Source organism: Panthera onca, chromosome A1, assembly GCF_046562875.1.
Source record: "Panthera onca isolate mPanOnc1 chromosome A1, mPanOnc1 haplotype 2, whole genome shotgun sequence".
Classification (NCBI taxonomy): domain Eukaryota; kingdom Metazoa; phylum Chordata; class Mammalia; order Carnivora; family Felidae; genus Panthera; species Panthera onca.
In genome coordinates, this window is record NC_138339.1 from 91,977,921 (window position 1) to 92,001,269 (window position 23,349).

At 36.7% G+C, this 23,349-nt stretch overlaps 1 protein-coding gene across 2 annotated transcripts in view; it reads left to right on the forward strand.

Annotated features, from left to right (window-relative positions):
- Nucleotides 1-23,349, forward strand: part of EDIL3 (EGF like and discoidin domains 3) — a 423,610-nt gene that overhangs the window by 188,551 nt on the left and 211,710 nt on the right. For both annotated transcript variants that reach the window (XM_060635428.3, XM_060635426.3), the window contains one exon: nucleotides 12,377-12,505. In XM_060635428.3, the coding sequence (XP_060491411.1) occupies nucleotides 12,377-12,505 (129 nt within the window). The remainder of the gene's footprint in view (nucleotides 1-12,376; nucleotides 12,506-23,349) is intronic.

Here is a 23,349-nt window from a genome sequence, read left to right on the forward strand (position 1 = left end):
ATTATCAGGATACACTACCCCTTTTCTTCATGACTTATTAAACAATCACACTTCTTTATGTGGTGATTTGGTTGGTATCAATTCTACCACTCATCTTAGGTTATGCAAAGCAGAAAGAGTATCTGTTTTGCTCACTACTATAACTCTAGTACTTAGCACTGAATTTGGAACACAATAGGAGCTCTGAATTTGAACCTAGTGATTATGTGAATAAATGGATGAGTGGATAAGTGAATGAATGAAACAAAGACTAAAATACAGAGTAATAGAGTAATAGAACATTTGTTGAAGAGGACAAGGAGAGATGATAGGGAGGAGTTAATGGAGGTTATGAAACTTGGGGTAGTCTTGGAAGGAAAGGGAAATTTGGAAGAGACAGTAGGGTATAGACATGCATTCCAATCTGGGAATCATACGAGTAGAATCCTAGATAAAATTATCATCTTTATGTGACAGGATGGTAATTTAATCAGGTAAAGCATTTTGGTTCATTGTGAATAGTGGAGGTAAAATTGACTATACAAGAGTAGTTCAAATTTATGGACTCAATTTCCAGGCAGTAGGAGACTGTCCCAATAATACATTATGTACATCATTACATGTCTTTTGGGGGGATTAAAAAATTTCATGATATTGCAGTTATTAATTGTTTATGAGGGAAAGGCTGCTTTCTTGGAATAGGATATTTCAGTTGATCTTTAAAAAATAAGGCCAAATATTCAGTGACTACTTGATGTAGTTCTGGGGAATTATTTGAAAAATTGTGATATTAATGGTGCTCTAACTGTGAGTGCTTTCAGTCCAGGTCAGGATGACAAAGTCCCTCACATTTTTTTTTTTTAGTTTTAAAATTCTTCCTTAGTTTGACAATAAAAGTGTATATATGTATAATGAGATAGTAGGAACTGTGATGGTATTACCTAACTTCCTTATGAGACCTCCATCATGTATTTGACATAGACTCAAGATGATCAGAAGTAAAAATGGAAAAGAAGTTAATTGTCGCTAGTTTTGCATCTCCTTCATTCTTCTTGTTTTAATTCTTCGTTTGTGTTGGTGACCTTTTCTGTGTTTGGGCAAGCATCCCCTAAGCTTTTATCCAGTGATTAAGAAGCATTCATTATGCACTCTGTTTGACATGGTCATTACTTAATGCTCACTTAACAAAATTCTACAAGACCAAATTATCACAGTGGGTGAAGGAACAGATGGCCAGCTGGCCAGAATCCATGCCTGCTTTGTTTTATGCCTTCTCAAGTCTGCCGCTAAGAAGCCACATGCGGGACCTGAGGAGGCAATCCAAACAGTAGCTCACCTAGCCAGCTGTGCTTCCAGCCTTCTCAGCCGTGAAGTCTGGATTGGCACCCTTCCCATATGAATGTAGCTGGAAAGTCTTCCTATAGGGATCTTGCTGCCTCGTGATTAGGATGGCAGTCACAGAGGGCAGATTCCAAAAGTAAAAATAGAAATCTTTTTCCCCACCTCCTATCACTGCCTTCAAAATCAAAAGCACTATTCTAGATTTCAAGAGAGAGAGCTGTAGTTTTGGGGAAATAGTGCAGCTGTGCTTGTGTGTGTGTGTGTGTGTGTGTGTGTGTGTGCATGCACACATGCACGCATGCATGCACGCACCTATTTTTAGCACCTATTTGTGATTTTTATATTATCCACAATTTTGTATTTTATAAATTGCGACAGCAGTCAACAATGAAAATTAGGCTTGGCCTCAGGCTTAAAATTAGTTGTGGAAACCTGCTAAGTGTGGATTAGAAAGGGCTACAGATGAAAATTCATCTGATCTCTAAACTTTAAGTTTTTGTTATAGACTATGATTAGAAGTTTGGATTACATTCTGACATTCCTAATATAATAACATATAATATAATATGTATAATATAATATAATAATAATTTTCAATCATCAAACATTAATGAAACAACACCAAAGTATCTAGCACTTTATCAGGATCTATGGGGTACAAAAATAAATGAAGGTGGTCCTATGAACAAGTAGTTTATATGAACCCCTAATCCTTGTATTTTATAAGTTTACAATCTCATCAGAGAGACAAAATAGACCCATGAAATAATTAGAGAAGAAAGCAATGTTCAGTGAGTTATTAGTCACACAGTTCAGGTGGCAAGTTCATTCAGAGCTTGGAAAAGGTGAAGAGTTGTCAGAGAAAGATTGATGAAGAACATAAAAATTTTGTAGCTTTTTAGAGACCCCCATGTGAAAAAGTAAAATTTTTTGATGCTCCTGGAACTTGGACCCAAATATTTGCTTTTAGTAATACACATGAAAAACATTGATCTCTGCCTTGTCTTTGATCTATACCCTGTCCTATTGACATGGAGAAGGGGAATAGCTAATGGCAACCTGTAATGATATCTTACCACTTTGCACCACCTGCTGATGTGTGTTCTTGAGCCTGAACTGTATTTTGAGACATAGTATATGAGTTCAGACAGATGAATTTCTCAACAAGTCATTTGCAGAGTTCCATTTGGAAATGCCTCCCTGATTAAAGAGGACTTTTTGGGGCTCCTGGGTGGCTTAGTCGGTTGGGCGTATGACTTGGGCTCAGGTCAGGATCTCGCCGTCCGTGAGTTCGAGCCCTGCATGGGGCTCTGTGCTGACAGCTCGGACCCTGGAGCCTGTTTCGGATTCTGTGTCTCCCTCTCTCTCTGACCTTCCCCCATTCATGCTCTGTCTCTCTCTGTCTCAAAAATGAATAAATGTTAAAAAAATAAATAAATAAAGAGGACTTTTTAAGGATTTGGAGATAAATTGCTATAATTTCATAGAGGTAACGAAAACTAGTTTTCTACAATTACTAGAAACAGACTTTTTCTCCTTAGATTGATCAAATTTATTGGATGTTAGTTTTATCAATTAGCTTGGGTTGCATTTGTGTTTTCTGAAATATCATAGGAATTTTCACAAGAAAATCATTAATCTTATTCTAGTGGCCGTCCGAAAGAAATAAAAGTATGACTTGCTTATCATAATGGTTTATAATTTTGCTATCTCTTCCTCTTAGATTTTAAGAGTGTTTATTCTGTTGACCCAAGATTTCAAAGTACAGTTGGGTCTTATATGACTAACTTCAGCAATACTAACTTAATTTTCTTTGGATTCATTAATTCAAACAGTTTCTATCTGCTCTCTCTACTGTTTATAGGTATATTATGTCAGACTTAGTGTCCTTTGTTTTAGAAAGAAAATCGAAGGGCAACGTTGTCTTTTGTCTGTGTTCACTACGTATTGCTCTATTAATGATAAAAATCACACAGTCAGCAAATATTGTTGGCTAGCTAAAAGGTATTTCAAAATAGATGGCAGGTTTTGGAAAATTAAAAAAAAATGTATGTGCATTATGACTGTAGAGTATGAGACAGATTTCTATTTGTGTAATAAAACATTCCCAGCTGAGGGGTACTTCTGGTTAAGCTTCTGGCTCTTGATTTCAGCTGAAATCATCATTCTCAGTTTGTCCATTTGAACACAGAGCCTGCTTGGGATTCTCTCTCTCTCTCTCTCTCTCTCTCTCTCTTTTTTTTTCTCTGCCTATAAACAAACAAACAAACAAATCAGCCAGCAATTTTCTCTGTCTCCCTTTCTCTATCTCTGTCTCTCTAAATCAATCAATCAGTCAATCAGTCATTCCAAGCTGAGAATTTCCATTATGTGGGTGGTGGTTTAGGAATCCTGTTTCCACAGTAGTGTGCCAGATGAATGGAAAGAGGAGAGAATGAGAGGCTATGTTCCATGTTAAAATGTGGCAATAACAAGAATTTTCACTTTGTAAAATGATTCATCCTTTTGCTATAGTTTGTAATTAACTTTTTAAAGATCATATTAATGTTTAATAAGATATTTATTTATTGGAAAAAGAAGACATATCAACTATTGTGACACAAATGATGCCATGCATTTGTAGAAATAATACATATAAAGACTTTCTCAGATTGTTGACAGATTATGTAAAACAGTACTTTCACTGGCAAGCCCAACTCTAGACAATGGTCTTAAGTGGATAAAGATCAACCCCAAGAAATCTTAATTGTTTTTTTGGTTTTTCTTTCTATCTTGCAGTGCCAGATCCTCCTTGATGCCAAATGAGTAGCCATTTCTGCACTCTTTCTAGGCACTGCTCCAAGTTTAAAATGCTCTCTTGATCTTGTAATGAGAGCCAAGTAAAAATAGTGTTAGTTGTTGATAAATATGAGTGCTTTGCCAGCCAACTTTAATAATAAGCGAAGGCTCTAGTTTCCTTAACGAACTCCACTGATGCAAGAAAACGACACTTGGGGACTATAGTGGTTTGAATAGTCCTCTCCAAAATTCATGTCTACCAGGAATCTCAGACTGTGACCTTATTTGGAAATAGGGTGTGTATTAGTTTGCTAGGGTTGCCGTAACAAAATTGCACAGCCTGGTGACTTAAACAACAGAAATACATTTCCTCACAAGTCTCCAAGTGCAAGGTCAAGGTGTCAGCAGGTTTGATTCCTCATGAAGCCTTTCTCCTTGGGTTGTACATAGCCAACTTCTTGCTTTGTCCTCACGTGGCTTTTTTTTTTCTGTGTATGCATATCACTGATGTCTCTTTTGTGTGTCCAAATTTCCTCTTCTGGTAAGCGAAGTTGGCTTGGATTAGGGCCCACCCATAGGACCTTGTTTAATCTTAATTACTTTAAAGTCCATGTCTCCACATATAGTCACATCCTGAGACAATGGTGTTTATGGCTTCAACATGAATTTTGGGAGAACAAAGTTCAGATCATCACAGGGGCTTTGCAGATGTAATTAATTAAGGATCTTGAGATGAAATAATCCTGGATTAGACTGGGCCCTAAATCCAATGACTGGTGTCCTTGTAAGAAGAGGAGCGAACACATGGCAATGCAGGGATGAAGGCACATGAGATTGAAGGCAGACCTTACAGTTATGCTACTATAAACCTAGGAATGTAGGAGTCACCAGAGGCTGGAAGAGACCAGAACAGATTTTTCCCTTGAGACTTCAGAGAGAGATTGGTCCTCTGGACACCTTGGTTTCAGACTTCTAGACTACAGTACTTTGAAGGAATAAGTTTCTGTTGTTTGAAGCCACCCACTTTGCAGGACTTTGTTATGTAGGGACTCTAAAAACATGTCTTTAGCCACTAATTATCTCAGTGCTTTCCTGTGGACAATTCTATATAAGGAGTCCAGTATTAATTCTTGAGGAGAAAGTTTATTGGCAGGTATTTAAAAACAACAACTCTGTTTAGCCCCAGATTTCAATTTTTATAAGCTCTTCAAATATTTTTACATTTAAAGAACAATTTGTTACATTTTCTCATTCCTCCTCTAAAATGGAATGTTTTAGGTTTTTTATAGTTTACCCGCCTTATATGTACAAAACACCCACAGATAATTTTTCCCTTCAAATGGCTGAATTTGCACTTTACATTTTTAAATGTAAAGAGAGAGGAGGAGGATGAAAGAAAAACAAGAAGCAAAAAAAAAAAAAAAAAATGGTTTGAGAAGCATCAGTCATGTCAACGTTCCCAGACTATTTTTTTTCCTTTTTCAAACTAGTTTTAAAATAGAGTGGCAATGGCTCAAAATGGCAACTGCCAACATGTTCAAACCTTATTAAATGTGAAAGCAACAGTATAATAAGAGGGCTTTAATGTGTTTTTAAGACCAGATTTTGAAGTGAACTTTTGGGTAGTAACTGTTCCTTTTGTATTCTACTGCAAGAACAGCTAGTGAAACTGTGCTCTTGCGATTGTCTGATTGGCATTTCCTTATTATATAATCTAAAATGTACATTTATTTTTAATATCTAACTGCCAGCGTTTGGGGGGAATAATTTCTAAAGTTGGCCAAGACTATGTACACATAACCGCAAGAGAGGGTTCACCTATTTGCTTCCTAATAATCTGCTTACATACTATAAGGCATTCATGATTTGGGGCATAGTCGCTGAATGTGTGAAAAACTAACCATGTTACACATATGGAAACAACTTCACCTCTCTACTGTTGAGATTGTGAGGAGGTAAATGCAGAAAAGTAGCAAACCATATAGATCCATTACTTTTGTGAACAATTAATCTTGCTGACACTCTTATATGAGCTTGCATAAAAATGCCTGGAAAACATGCTGTGGAATTCAGTTGTTCATTAATATTGATCATATACTGTCCCCATTGTGTTAGGAGCTACTTAAAGATTACCTACAAAAGTATTATAGCATTATTGATTTTAAAAGTCCCTGAAGCCTTTTGTATGTTAAAAGTCCACTTATACTTTTTATAGTTAAGAGTGATATTACCAAGTGTTGTTGTCTAATCGGATGATTTGTACTTTTATGAATACTAATTAGAACTGAAGCTTGTAACCACCACTGTATATACTCCTTTTATATAGCTACAATACGAAAGGAAGCAAACCTTTTAAAAGAGACTTTTGAAGTGGAAAGAAATTAAGATCATCTTTGTCTTATTTTGTTTTTATAAGCTCTAAGTGGTTGGATAATTCTTATTTGTTTTAAAATTTTGCTCTGCTCTAAATTTGTTTTCAAAGCTATATATAAGCAATATATATATATATATATATATATATATATATATATATGCTTACATGTTACAGAAAAATATGAGATGCCCTAAATATACCAAAGTTTTGGCAGTAAAAGTGAAGAATGTGGCCATATTGCAAACATTTGTTAATGTGATTTCACTAAGGAAACCCTAGAATTAAATTTCCAGAAACCATTATGTAAACTCTCTCTATGTATGGATATATACATACACACACATATACTGAGTGTATTATATTTGCAATAAAGCATAGCTATTAAAATTACCTTTAATAAGTGAGATGCATAAACTGGATGACTAAATATTTTCTTGTGTTGTGAACCTACTCTTCCAGCTGCTGACTATTTTAATTCTGTTGAAAATATCTATCCAAATTAGTAGAGTGCTTAGAACATAATAGATGCCTAATGAATAAATGTTATTTAACCTGAAATCAGAACAACCAAAACCAAAAACCAAAACCAAAACACTCTGTGTTGATCAAAGTCAGGGCCTGTGTGTTTCTCACCTTCACAGTACAAGCAATAATATATGCTATAGGTGATGATGATTATTTATCAGTATGCCAAAACCTTAACATAATAACTTATTTTCCGTGTAAAACAGTTGATATGTTGGACGAGGGAAAACACAAAAACAGAAAGAGAGTTTCCTGGGATCTCTAATTCTCGTATGATTAGCGCATTTACCACTTGGAGAAACAAACCTGGAAAGAGTTGCTATATACTTTAATTATCACTATTTAATATCAAACTACAAAACGTTTTGGCTAACAAGCAAATTCTGTGAGTTGAGACTTTCGGCTACATTTATTTTACTGCCTTTATGTACTAATTTGTATATTCCGATTATTTCATCTTGCTAATGCTTTAAATGAATGTCTTTATTTACACAGGATTTGGCAAATTAGGAGAACAAAACACTATTGATGAGATGATACAATGTTACATTTTTCTTGATTCTATATTTGCCAAAGAATTAAGATACATGTAATTATTATGCAAAAGTTTACATTTTAATGATCTGTTATTTACAGTTGTAGTGGTATTACACTTGTAATACTCTTGAAGCTTAAACTCTATTAGAGATGAAAAATACTGGAACTTAATTACAGATTTAAAGAACTTGAACCTTGAAAGGTGTAGAAAAGTTACAGAAGGTATCCTAATTAATTATCTAGTGAAAAACCAAAAGAATTTGGTATCTTATAAACACAAATTTGAATGAGATTTATGCGAAAGATGTCATGGTCATCACTCATTTTGTCATACCCTTGTTTATTCAAAATTTATTCACCACCTACTATGTACATGACACTGCCCTAGAGAACTTACGGTCTAATGGGGAAAAGGGACACTCTGTCATGAGTACTCCAAAAGAGTATGTACAAGGCATACACCATAAGTGGGACAGACAAACAAGCAAACAAACAAAATCTCTGTGTTAGACGGAGTCAATTTTTTTTCTTATCCTCATAGTGCAAGCAAGACTATATACATACAAATATGTAATTACAAAATATTACTGGGGAAATATACATATTTTTCAGTTGATTTCAAACATAGCTGAAATGGAGAATGGAGCACTGTTAGTATAGCAGAGCTTATCTATCTATATTTATAATATCTAATACACCCTGATCCATTTGCTGAAAACACTCTGAAATATTTCCGTTTAGGAAGGCTTTGGAGTCCTGCATTATTTATAGGAACATGCTTAGTGAATTCATGCTGATTCTGTTTGCATCTATCAAGATTAACATATTAATATACAGACCTTCAACATGGCAGGAAGTGTGGCTCAATAGAAAGTGCATAGATTTATAGTCAGGCAGAGTGTGTTATAATCTTGCCTCTTCCAGTTAGGCATGCCGCTTAACGTCTGTGAGCAAGCCTGTTTTCTGGCCTCTAAAATGAAGATATCTTCTTACAGAGCATTAGTTAGAATACTGTGTATACTTTATGTTGCTTAGCATATAAGGCACTCTAGAAAGGTTAAATCCTTGTCCCGTTTATTTTACCTCATCCTCACGCTTTAAATGAAAATCATAGAATTTCTTAGAATAGGAAAAATAACAGCAGTCACAACCTCAGTTAACAGGTAATCTTTTTCTGAAACTTAGATGTCAGCTGAGGTCATGATGTTCTTTGGGTTGTAAATGAAATCAGCCCCAACGCTCTAACTCCTATCTTTTGGGAATCCCAGAGGTTGCACCAAGATTGCCAAGCAGGCTTCACCTATGCCCTCAGGAAATATCTAGTGTCTCAAACTTTAGATACCCTGTCAGCTCTGTCTTCTGCCACCTATCTCTTCTTGAATCCCCTGGGCTTCATGTGCTGTAACGTTTCTTCCTTTCCACCAGTATAAGCTGGATGAATGGCACAGCCCTTTCCTCTTGATTTCCCCAAACACCACACACAGGTCTGTGCATCTAGCGGACTAAATGTAGATCTGGATGCTCCAGCAGAGACAGTTCACACAGGAGCTGTGCTAACAACTTAAACCTGAATTTTAGATGCCATGCTTTTTTACTAGCTACTTATCTTAACATGTTACAGCCTCATAGCATACTGTTTGACCCCACTCTGTCCCTCAAGTCCACTTCCAGCTCAGCCTTGGGGTCTCCTCTTCTGGGTTTTCTCCATCCATTCCTTAGTTCTTCCCTTTATTATGCAGAGCCCTTAACTCATCCTCAACTTTGAGCCACTACTTTTCTAAGGTGCAGTAGGCTTGCAAGCTACTGTTTGCCCCTCGTTCTTCAAAGTGACTTCCATAGACCACCCTCCATGGAATCATGGCTTTAATGGTTCCTAAGAACTGATGAAAGCCTTACTATTTCAGCCTTTTTTGTTGTTGTTAATCCCTCCCTCACCCAGCTTTTTAAGAGGAAGAGAGCATAGAAAAGTTTTACTTTCTCTCAAATATAAACGACATCATGCTCTTTAAGAGGCAAGAATAGCTTGATCATTTCTGGTTTAATAACTTAAACTGTTTTCCTCCTAATACAAATCCTTAAACCCAACTTTTCTTATATTAGGTTTTTGTTTTTGTTTTTGTTTTTTTGGTTTTGTTTGTTTGTTTTGTTTTGTTTTTAGTTTGAAAAATGACTGAATTCTTATTAGGCTTTGTTTCCTCATCTGCAAAATTGAAAGATTGGATTAGGTTATGTCCAAGGCTCCTTATTTAAAATTATATAATTCATTGAGTGTAATTACTTACATATTTTTTTCTCTAGCATTTATATGCATGGCTAACACTTATCAGTTAATAAAAAAAACTGTCATGGCTTTTCTTATTTTGAAGTGAACTGATGAATCAAAATTCTAAATCAATTTTTTTTTTTCATTCTCCCTTCCCCAACTTTTCAGTCTCTAAAAAAATGTAGGTTTCGGGATCACAGACTCTTAGTTTGAGACCTATAGACATCACTCATAGAGGTTCATTTGAGAAACATTATCTGATATTTGTGCCCTACCTTTTTTTTAAGGCTAATGGTAATGACAGTGACCTCATGGAGTAGCTAAGAGAAATAAAGTGATTACATATGTGAAAAGAATTTATAAATTGTAAGGTACCATCAAACGTGAATTATTTTGGGAGAGGGAAGAAGGAAAAACTGAGAAAGAAGAGGTTCTGTGACATGATTTGCATATTTTAGCAATGGAAGAAACCTGATTCCATTTGCTACAAAACAGATCATTGGTGCAGTTTTTTCTTCCTGTCTTAAACATTGGCAGTGTACCAACTGGCAGGTGTGGGTTAGTTTAATTAATATACCACACCGCACAAAACTACCTACTTAAATAAATGCATTGTTTTTAATTGATGTGAAGGTATCTGGAGAAAAATCACAGATATACTAATTTCTTTTCACTTTTTGAAAGTTAACCCTATCAACATGATCCAGAGTTACCACAAGGTGTTGTATTTCATGCATATTCTCGTTAGATTCCACAACTGTTGAATTTCATGAAATTTTAAGCTGAAAGAAACTGAGTTTCAAAGACAGTTGCTGGAGAAAGCAATTAAATTTTAGTCTTGCCTCCACGCAAGACAATGTTTCTCAACCCCTAAGTTGGAAGCTCAAAGTGATGATGGTGAATTTCCTTTTCTATCTGTAAGTCTCTAAATGACTTTGTCCCATGCTTGAGGAGCCATTCACTGTTGGACTCTTCCAACAGCCTAGCCTAATGGAGCTCTCTCCCAATTGCTTCAAGTTATCACTATTCTTGTGACCAACCCTGTTGCCTCCTCTCTACTCTCTGCTGAAACCACATGCTCCTTTTCTTGACTAATCTTCCTCCGGGACTCAGGCATTTACTTTGTCATACGTAGTCACGCTGTTTAATTAATCTTCTTTCTTTTCTAATCTGAACGTCTTAACTTTCTCTTTGGTGGTTTTTCTTTCACTCATGTGTTCTAGTCTTTTTAGTTAAACAAAATTTAAAAACACAAAATTAGAGACTGCTATATATTTTTCCTTGGCCTTTCTTCATCTCGCAGTGAGAGTTGATAGTTCCTTCAACGTCTCTCTTCCCTTCTTCACTATTCCTAGGCTGTATTCTGCCCTGGGTCAATTAGCATCGCTTCCAAAGAAGCAAACCGTAAGACAAAATCAGAGGTACAAAAGATTTATTGGGTGAGAATGTCTGTGATGGACAAAGGGTGAAAGAAACAAGAGTAGGTAGGATTAGCCTTCAGACTGTGACACAAACCTGTCACTTCCAAAAGAGAAAAGAATGGAAGGAAGGAAGATCTATTAAAAAAGCCTGGGACTGCCGTGCCACTTGAGAAAATCTCAGCCATACCAAAGGGGCACCCCAGAGTAGAGAATGTGCACTAGAGGAGCCCTGAGTTAGGCAGGACTGGCCCAGGTTCATACCTTCATTGTGCTAATAGCTGCTTTTCTCCAAGGGAGATCAGACACCACACTTCTAGTGCCTGTTAACAGGTACCAGTAACTTTGGTAAAGTCACTTTCTCAAAGCTTAAAAATGACTATCAGCCCTTTTCCCCCTATATTTGTAACTTTTGATGAGCTACTTCTTATAGACTGGTAAAAATTGTGATTTGTAGAAGCCTGCCTCACCACAAACTCATAAATAGTCAGTAAAGGTATTGCAACCAGGTGTCCATAGTACCTTGGACTATGTGGCTACGGTCATTTGTAAGTATATGCTATTTCACCTGCAGGTTTACAAAAGCTCTTTAGTGTTAATAACTCCAGAAATTGCCATTCAGTATTACTTTTTAAACATGCAGAAGATATTTTACAATTTGGAAACCTTAATACCGATATTTTACTTAGTGCTAATATTGTTTTTGACTCCTTAATATGTGACAAACATTTTTCTGGGTGTTTGATACATACAAATTCTTTTTCATCTGTATCATCACCTTTTGAGATAGATTCTAATAATTCCAACATTTAACACAGGGTGACAATGAGGTACAGAGAGGTTAGCTAAATCCTCCCAGGCCACATGGTTAGAAGGTGGCGAAACCAGGATTCAATCCCAGGCTATTAGAGCCCATATAACAACTCTATTTCCTATACCAAGAATATTCAGAAATATAAATATCTATAAATATGATATTATAGATATAGATTATATTAGATATAGATATAGATTATATCTATATTATAGATATAGATATCTATAAGTATCTATAAATATGTATGTAATATCTATAAAACTGTTAATTGCAAAATGTTGGCCCAGTATCTACTTTAAAGCATATGTATCATGCAGCAATTTTTTTTTTTTTCTGCCTTTCAGGTCCCTGCATTCCTAACCCATGCCATAATGGAGGAACCTGCGAAATCAGTGAGGCTTACCGAGGGGACACGTTCATAGGTTATGTTTGTAAATGTCCTCGAGGATTTAATGGGATTCACTGTCAGCACAGTAAGTCATCCCCAGTCATTGTGCTTTTATTATTATTGATTGCAAACTATGCAAGTCATTATCATTCTTATTGGTAGTAGACTGATAGAAGCTTCCAGCAACAGAGAACCCTGAGAGTTGAATAATGCCAACTCTCTCCCACTGAATATACCACATCTCCTGCTGAGGACTCCTGGACTATGTCTCAATCCTCCCAGTGGTATATGGGGCTAATAGCTTCATGGTGTCAGCCTTTTTCAATATTGTCCAGCCATACTTGCAAAGTGTTGCCTTTTATTTTAAACTATCTGCCTCTTTCTTTCACACTTGTCCTGAAGCTATATTCTTCATGCTTCCCAGATATTATTCTGTTGATTAGCTTCAGAGATACACTCATAAAAGAAAACTGCCCACCCAGCCCTCTCAGCAATCCAGTTTCCTCCTGCTTCCAGTGTTGGCATTTTTAGCACAAAAATCTTTGAAAGTTCAATAAATGTATTATCTGCACTTCTCTCTTTTATCCCCGTTCTTATTTATCCTGGGAAGTTAAACAAAATAGGACTGCTCGTGATGCTGTCTTCTTAGAAGTGTGGCTCAACAGAAATTCCGAGTGGTTGGGGGTCCTTATCTCTGGTAGGGGTGCAGCAAGCAGGGAAGCCACAGTGGATGGGATGCTGTCAGGGCAGGATCTTATGGAGGATGTCCCATGTGAGCTGAGTCTTGGAAGAGGGGGAGGATTTTGATCAGAGGGAGGGGAATGCAGGAATGGTACCTGGTAGTAAGAGTGGGGAATGAATACATGAGCCCTAATTGTTGGAGTGATGGTTAAGACCATGGTGTTAGGAATGAGTAAGGCAAAGCTGGGTATGTCATCTAGAGCCAGATTTCCAACCACCAGCAAACAACATAGAATGCCTCCGGGCTCTGCGACTGTGGGGGAAGAATGTACTTTTCTGGAGACTTGCCGTGACTGGGAATTTATAGTATAAGTTCTGTGCAAGACGGTTATAGTACGGTAGCATTTGTGCTCTTTACAACAGGCACCTAAACTGCCTATAATTATCTCTCAGAGCTCAGATCACCCACAAGGAACTGAGAGGCTACTGATTTTTCTCAGACTGGGTCCAGAATTGCCAAGGCTGATTCTCCCTTATTATAGCATTATTGCTCAGCATTCACACATGAATACCTCAGAACATCCCCAGATAGACAGACATGGGAGCCCAAAGTCTTGGCTGCTTTGACATTCACTTAATCCCGTAAAGAGAACATTACTAATCTTCCTTGTTTACAAATATTTGTGATATGGTGTCAGCAGGGCCTAGAGGAAAACAGTCTGGTCACCCACTTGAGCACCTCAGTTGAGCCACTTACATCCAAACACACACTTACAGAGGAATCTTCCCTTGAAATGAGAACAGAATTTTCATAATGGGATGCTGTCAAATGTTCAGAGGCAGGAATTTCTCCCAAGGTCAGATCACCCTTACTTTTTCTTTTCTATGCTACAGGGCTCCGAGGAGGGAGAGGGTAAGAGTATACAAGGATTCTTACTGTATTTAGAAAGCATATGTGGACCCTAATGTCACTTAAATATTTCATATTGATGAAGTCTCTAACCCTAACCTACTGCTGATATCAGTGTGAAGTTGTGGCTTGTCCTTAAACCAGAGGTCGAGAGAGTCTAAATATAAGCTCCAACTAATAATATCTATACAATGGCATAAAATTTTTTTCACATCTCTGGGTCATCTTGTTTTCTTCATATTGTGAAGAAAAATTTAGTTTCAATTACCTTTAATAGCTTGGAAGTTCCATTGAAGACATCTGGTCATCATTTGATAGTCCCAGTATAAGGGAGGTTGCCCTGGACAGGGTCCTGGAGAAGTGTCCACCTGCTTCTGACTCCCATACATGGTTAGCTATGAATTCTTTCAATAGAACCATCAGGTTTTGAGAAATAAAGCAAACTATTCTCACTTCCGTTCTCCATGGTGGAACATCCAAGCCTTTTCTCTCCTACCTTACACTGTATTCAAATAAGCTCATTAATCCACATAATTTCTTTGAATTCCAGGGCTTATTTTGAAGCACAAAGAAATTCTCTCCCTTATTGTACCTGGTTCCAAACAAGACTTTAAATCCATGTTAGGAATTGCACTGGCAAGCCTGTGGCTGAGATTTTCAATTCAGAATTGGGATTTTGTGGTCTCAACAAACTAGTCACTATTCTTTGGAGTGCATCATTATCAGAAACAACAGAAAATGGAGGGGAAAGGACTGGATTTGGATTCAGAGACCTGGATTTAGATCTGACCTTTGCAGTTATTGGTTAAGTGACCTTGAGCCAGTTGTTTGATCTTTCTGCGATTGAAGATATATAAATCAAGTAATTGAACTAGAAACAGATGGTCTTCGGTTCATGCAAGCTAGGAGAGTATTTTGACTAAATGGGTAGGTTGCTTACTGTACAAAGGTTATCAAGCCATTCTCTTCATAGATGAAATTGAAAAGGATTATATATTGGAAAAGTAGATTTAAAAGTTTTGGGTTCCCTGGGAGCTTTTTCAGGTAGGGGAAACAAACAAACAAACAAACAAACAAACAAACAAAAAGCAGCAATTTAATCCCTTGTAAGAACTGCTGGGTATCTGTGTTTATTTTTTACAATGGCAATAGTTTCATGGCCCAGATGTGCTCTAGAGCCTTGCTGTTCAAAGTGTGGGGTCATGCATCAGAATTGCCTGGAAGCTTGTTAGAAATGTAGATTGTCAGGACCGCTTAACTAAGTCAGAAATCTGTTTTTTCAAAATGATCCCCAGTAGACACCCACATACACACTGAAGTTTGAGAAATTCTGCACAAGACTTTCAGTAGCTAAAAGTAATTGGCATTCAGTTATATAACACCACATTAGAGGCAAAAATACTTATTATTGTTTTTGCAAATCAAGACGATATTGAAAGTCAATGAAAATAAGAAATGCACCAATAAAATATGAACATTTCATTTGGAAAAAGGATTGAAAATTTCTTCAGATAGCCATAAAAGGGGAGCTTATTAATTTAGTTCAATATGGCAGAATGTGAATTAAATATATTTTGGAATATAGCTAAAGAAATTTAAGTTTCATGATACAGGAATGATAAATACATAATTAATAGACTTACTTTAACAACTATTTTGTCAATATGTTACAAATTAGAAAAAAGTGTTTCCAGTGCCAGAATTAATATTATCTACATATGATTTTTTAATAAATGGATTTTAGATTTTAGAGCAGTTTCAGGTTTACAGAGAAATTGAGCAGTGAGTTCCCATTTATCCCTCTACCTGCCTGTATTGTTGCCCCTATTACTAGCATTCGCATTAATAGGGCATATTTCTCATAACTGATACAACAGTATTGATTATTTTGAACTGACATCCATAGTTTATATTAGGGTTCACTTTTTGTATTACACAGCCCTATGGATTTTGAAAAATACATAATATCATGTCTACCATAGCCTCGTAAACGGTTTCACTGACCTAAAAATCTTCTGTGCTCTGTCTAGTCATCCCTTCTTCTTTTGCCAAATCCCTGGCAAGCACTGATTTTTTTTTTTTTATCTTTGTCTCTATAGTTTTGCCTTTTCCAGAATGTCATGTAGTTGGAATTCTGCAGTGTATGTGTCTGGAATAATATAGTGTACAGCCTTTTCTGGCTAACTTCTTTCACTTAGCAATATATATGTAAGGTTCCTCCATGTCTTAATAGCTTTAAAAAAAACACTGAATAGTATTCCATTTTATAGATGTATCACTGTTTGTTTATTCATTCACCTATTAAAGAACACCTTAGTTGTTTTCAACTTTCTGGCAGTTATAAATAGTGCTGCTATAAACATTCATGTGCAGCTTTCTCTTTTGTCTTGTGTGACAGTCTTAAACTTACCAGAGTAAATACCTAAGAGTTCAATTGCTGTGTCATTTTGTAAGAGTGCATGTAAGAGTAAGAAACCTCAGGGCCACCTGGGTGGCTCAGTCAGTTAAGCCACCCTGTTAAGCCACCAGTTAAGCATGACTCTTGATTTCAACTTAGGCCATGATCTCATGGTTCATTAGATCAAGCCCTGTTTCAGGCTTTGTGCTGAGTGTGTGGAGCCTGCTCAAGATTCCTCCCCACCCCCCTGCCCCTCTCCTGCATGCATGCATGCTCCCACTCTCTCTGCCCCTCCCCTGTTTGCATGCACACCCTCTCCCTCTCTGTGTCAAAATAAATAAATAAACACTTTAAAAAAAAGTAAGAAACTTCCAACCGCCTTCCACAGTGGTTGTACCATTTTGCACACTTACCTGTGATGGATGAGAGTTCCAATGTTCTGTAACCCCACCAGCATTTGTTACTTTAGTGTTTTGGATTTTAGCCATTATGTGTGAATTTTTTTATCATGACAGTAGCAGAGGTTATAATTTTATAAGACTAATAATAATTAGTATTTTTATATAGAATTACCAAATTATACATGCTCTTAAAATTCCATAGAATAATGTGAAATACACACATGTACATATATGTATACATATGTATATACATGCTTGTGTATGTGTGTATACATTATAAAATGTAAATTATAGGGTGAATTGAGCACCAAAATTGTCTAAAGGTTAGACTTTTGAAAGGAATTTTTAAGTACACAGTTTTCTTCTGGGAGCCTCATTTGGGGCTGACTAGAAGTAATCATATTTTATTTGTTGCCTAGTAACAAATCTAATGCCTTAGGGAAGGACGATTTCTTCATTCCCGGAACTCCTTACCACTGAAGGCATTCTGTGCATTGTTCCCTATGTGTGCACAGCTCCCAGCCTTCAATTCCTGTTAAGCATAAATTTTTGTGGTTCTTATTCTTTGGGGAAGGAGAGCTGATCTAGGTGTTCACCAAGCCCTGAAAGAAAAAGGACTGGTTTAAAGAAATAGCCCATATTATCAGATTAGCTGAAGACAATATGCTCTCTAGTCCCTTTTCCCACTGAAGAACTTGGCCAGAAAAACACAGAATCTAAAACTTTCCTCCTTATGTGTTATGCTAACTATTGTAAACCAGTTTGGTCTTAATTTTGCACTATTGATTAATGGATTCATACATTCAACAAATATTTACTTATTTTTATTTTTTGACTCGTATCAGATATTTATTATGACTTTATGAATAGTATTAATTCTAACCTAACATTAGAAAACACTTACCAGTAATACTGACAATAAGGATTTCCATCTTTGAAATCAAGCACTTATTTGTGTCACAAACCTTGGCATTGAATTCAGCAAGGAAATCAAAGTGCTTTTTAAGATCTATGGGAAGGATTGCTTCAATGACTAAAAAATGAAAGCACTTGAATTCCATGTGATCAAGATTAAAAAGGAAGTTGTATCCTGGGCAAGAAAGATATAGATTCCAAGCTGATGCAGCATGGGCCTATGAGTCATTTTACTTTTGTAACTCAAATATTTCCCTTTTCTCAGAGTTAGCCAATGATATTTTCCATTTTGAGGATCATGTGTAATTGGCTTAATAACATATTTGGCAATTACATGTTATCTGTGTTATGTGGTGCTTAGTAAACATACAGACTCTGGTCCCACGTCTCTCCATTGCATCAAAATCTTTGGTCAGTACCCTCAACATAGTTAAAAGCATCCATATGGTTTGTGGGTGTACCAGGCTAAGGACAACTCAAAGAATGGCCTTTATTCTCCAGTTTACACTGGGGGAAGCCTGCCATTAGGGGAGACTTCTGGATTAGGCCAGGGTTTTTAATGCAGCTGTCTCTAGCCCAATTGATGAATGATCAATTAGCACTTAATGGTTCTGTGCTTCAAAATTCCTATCCGATAATTCAATTTAACAAACACCCAGACCTTCACACTGTGTTATGTGCTAGAAATAACATGTCTATAAAAACTGGAATTAATAATCCTTTGTCCTAACTGAGGGTTGATGGAGGGAGATGGGTGGAGGATGGGCTAAGTCAGCGATGGATATTAAGGAGGGCACTTGTTGGGATGAGTGCTGGGTGTTATATGTAAGTGATGAATCACTAAATTCTACACCTGAAGCCAACTTTACCATCTGTGTTAACTGACTAGAATTTAAATTAAAGCTTGAAGTAAAACATTACATACAAAAAAAGTGATAATCCTTTGTCCTGCTTCCCTAAACAGGATACTTGTTAGTGTTAGATGAGAGGTTTGAAAACATACTTTACATATTTTAAAGGGTTAATTATCCCTGATGGTCTAATAATTTTAAGTATAATGGGGATTCCCATTGATCTTTAATTTCTCCCTTTCTCTAAAAACATTTTAATTGTAATTTTTTTTAAGGAAAAAAATGAGTGGGGGCCAAGAGGGAGCTCAATTCACAGCTTTATGCTTTTCTGTAAGAATTCTTGTCTTAACATCCCTGATTCTTATAAATAATTATTATTTTTAAAAATTACTCTTTCTACTTTTAGCTCAATGGCCTCTTTACTTTAACTTTCCACTGAAGGATAGTTTGCCCTAATAAAGTATTTACTTGAAAACTGTGTGGAAACTTTACCTGGAGTTATTACTGACACCTGCAAGCCATGTAACTACACTAGCTAAATCAAGACCTCTAAAGAGACTTCCAAAATAGACTTGTCTCAAACTCCAAAAGATTTTCTGACTGTGGGTTGAAATTTCTAACTCTACTACTCACCAGTGACTTTACAGGTCAGTGTTGGGCGCCTTAACTGTGTAAGCCAAAGGTTCTCAAACTTACTGTACAGCTGGGACTACAGATAAATATTCAGATTTCTCTTGCTTATCTATAGATATTCCAATTTAATATATATGATTGTGGATCCAGGTCTGACTGTTAATAAGCACCCTACTGAAACTGATGCAAATTATTCTGGAACACTGATTCTCAACTGTGGCTGCACATTAGAATCACTTGAGGACCTATGAAAAATACTGATGCCTGGCTCCCACCCCAGAGACTATGATTTAATTGGTCTGGAATATGGCGTTAAGAGTTTTAAAATCTCCCCAGATGATTCTAATGTACAACCAAGGTTGGGAATCAGTGTTGTAGAACCATATTGTGAGGAATTACTATACCTTTAAGAAACTAAGCAGAAAAATACTTAAAAAGAAGCCAAGCTTAGGGTACACAAACATAATCCCACACTAAATGTATAATCATGCAACCTTATTGAATTTTGTCGTTTTCAACCATTTACAGCAAGAACTGATTGAAAGAATCAGTCCAGAGAAAGATATTGGCTTATTGTTTGTAAAATCTGTTACCCACCCCCCCGCCCAGGGGCTCCTGGGTGGCTCAGTCGGTTAAGAGTTCGACTTCAGCTTAGGTCATGATCTCACAGTCCGTGAGTTCGAGCCCCGCATCAGGCTCTGTGCTGGCAGCTCGGAGCCTGGAGCCTGCTTCACATTCTGTGTCTCCCTCTCTCTGACCCTCCCCCCGCCCCGTTTATGCTCTGTCTCTGTCTCAAAAATAAACAAACATTAAAAAAAATTTTTTTAAATATGTTATCCCTTAATCTATCAGAGTTCCAAGGCATTTTAATTTTCGTGTTTTCATCCTTTGCAGGAGCCTTACAAAGAGCACTGAGATACGTATAATGGATATTTATACTATTCAAATATAGACATAATTTGTGATTTTTGCAATGAGATATTTGCATATTCACAAACTCAAAATATTTGAAAATTGCCACTTTTAATAACAGTTAAAGATTTTTTCCCATTGCTTATTGAAAGAAATTTGTCAAGAAAACAAATCTCGACAAAAAAGATGTTAAACAAATTTTGCTAGAAAATTATACACATGAAAGTGTTGTGTTTATACTAATAGGCCTGACCTTCTAGAACTGATTCATTCATGATTATATAAAGGATGTCCAGGAATATAGGTGGTACCACAAATACAGTTTAAAATATGTTTTTTTGGATGTAACAGGTTTCTCACCTTGGGCTCTTAACATTGATTTCCACATTCCTGTCCTGTAAACTATCATTGTCCATCCCAGTGACCCATGTAAGGCCTCATTCTCCCCTGAAGCTTTACCCAATCCTGTCAAGAAGTAATTTATTTATTTACACATTTAATAAATATTTTGGGGGGAGCTTACTTACTATTTTGCCAGGTTGCCAACATGTGCTTAGGAAAGTATATAAGCTCCCTGACTCTGCTGCTTGGTCCCATCTTGAAAATACGGTTAACAAGTAGGCTACTTTGTCCTGGGCTGGTGGCCCTCCAGGCCCTTGAAACTGTACATGGTCCGAAGCTATAGCAGCCATTTTGATGACATTGGGATACTCTGTGTTCCTTGGGGCTGGAAAGTCATGTGACTTTTTTTCAGAGACTCACACATCCTTTTATACACACAGCTGCTCAGCCTAACAGCTCTTTCATTCAGGGTCAAACTGACACATGAGGGGACACCATGGCCATACCTCTCTTATTCTCATCTCTACCATTTTTCCCAGAGAGACTTTTTGCAGACTCATTTGGCTTTAATCAGTTATAAAAGCAATAGCATCTGTGCACATTGGCTCCATAAGGCTCTGAAGCCTACCCGTCCAACAGATATATGTTAACTCCTTGCTCTGTGCCAAGCACTGTTATGGACGCTAGGATACAACACTGATCCAAAACAACCAAGTCGCTGGTATCATAGGACTTCCATTCTAATGGGGAGGTAGGTAATAAAAACTATGATACATACATTTACCATATGGCCCAGCAGTTGCCCTCTTGGGCATTTATCCCAGAGAAATGAAAACTTGAGTTCACACAAAAATATATAAGTGGTTGTTCTTAGGAGCTTTATGGATAATAGCTAAAAATAGAATCAGCCAAGATGTTCTTCAACAGGTGAATGGTTAAACCAACAGTGGTACATACATTACTCAGCAATAAAGGGAAAGCAACTGCGGACACATCCAATAACTTAGATAAATCTCCAGGAAATTAAGCTGAGTGAAAAAATGCCAGTCCCAAGAGAATACATACTAGATGATTCTAATTATATAGCCTTTGTGAAATAGCAAGAATTTAGAAACAAAGGACAGACTAGTAGTTTTCAAGTGTTAGAGAAGAAGGGAGGGGGATGGATGTGCTTATAAAAGGATATGAGAGGGGCGCCTGGGTGGCGCAGTCGGTTAAGCGTCCGACTTCAGCCAGGTCGCGATCTCGCGGTCCGTGAGTTCGAGCCCCGCGTCGGGCTCTGGGCTGATGGCTCGGAGCCTGGAGCCTGTTTCCGATTCTGTGTCTCCCTCTCTCTCTGCCCCTCCCCCGTTCATGCTCTGTCTCTCTCTGTCCCAAAAAAAAAAATAAAAAATAAATAAATAAATAAAAGGATATGAGGTATTTTCGTGGTTTTGGAACTCTTTAGTATGTTGACTGGGATGATAGATGCACAAACTTACATATGTGATAAAACTGTATAGAATTACTTACATTTATACAAATGAGTAGAAGCAAAACTGGAGAAATAGGAATAAGACTGATGTAGTAATGTCAATATTTTAGTTGTGATTTTATATTATGGTTTTGCAAAATGTTAACCATTGAGAGGAACTGGGGAAAATGTACGTGGGATTTCTTTGTATTTTTTTCTTTTTCTTTTTTTTTTTTTTACAAATGGATGTGAATTTACAATTATGTCAACAAATATTTCAATTAAAATGATTAATGTAGCACTATATAATATCAAGTATTGATGCATATTATAAGGATAAAGACAAAGAGCAGAGGTGTTTGAGTGCTGTTTTAAAGCATGGCCAAGGAAGTTTTCTCCCAGCAGCTAACTTTTCTGTGGAGGCTGTAAATGAAGTTAGGGGGTTAGGCAAGTTAACAGAGAATAGTAAATGCTAGAGTCTTAAGAAGGGTATATACCTGGAGTATGGTGAATAATGAGGAGACGGGTGGAAAAGAGGCCTGAGAGGTAGTCAAGGGTCAGATTATGTAGAGCCTGATAAGCCAGAGGAAGGACTTTTTACTTTATTTATAATTGTGAAAGAGCATCTTTGGAGGGTGAAGAGCAATAAAAAGTATGCTCACTAACTTCTGTTTGGAGAGTACCTCTGGCTGTTGATGAACAGGCTGTGTTGGAGGCAAGAGTGGAACAGCTGAGACCAGCTGGGAGATGATGGTGGCTTGGACTGAGGTGGTAATGAGGACATGGGAAGAACTAAACAGTGTTCAGATTTGGAAACTGGTTTGAAGTGGATTCCACTAGGATCATAAATATTTGTTTTTTGCTAGTGAATTTCAGTAACATTATAACTTTTTTCACTTAAATTTTGCCATAGACTGGGGCTGTATGATACAACGTTACATTTTCCAGTATGCAATATTATTGACATTTGTTTCTAGCTTTTAACAGCATCATTAGCATAGAATCTAAACTTTTAAAGATGAAAAAAGATGTGTAGTACAAACACACATATAATCACTGCCTTTAGTATACATGATGTTACTTAATAAATTTTCAAATTTTGGTATTCTTAAAGGACTCATAAGATTGGTTGTCTTTACATGTATTTATCTTTCACATTAGCTAAGTCATAATGGTCAGATTCAGTATATTTTAAAGAAAACATAATAGAAGTGATATGTAAATCATCACTAATATAATTACATACTAAAATATAATACTGATTCTGAAAAAGAGGACATCATTGGTAAATCTGGAAATCACAGTTGCATTGAGTGGATATTTACTAACATCAGCCTTTAAAATGTATCTTGATTGATTTTGCTCTCACAGTTCCCAGTTGATTTTGCAATCATGCCATAGCCTATAAGCTTAGAAAAATTTAAGGCAATCTA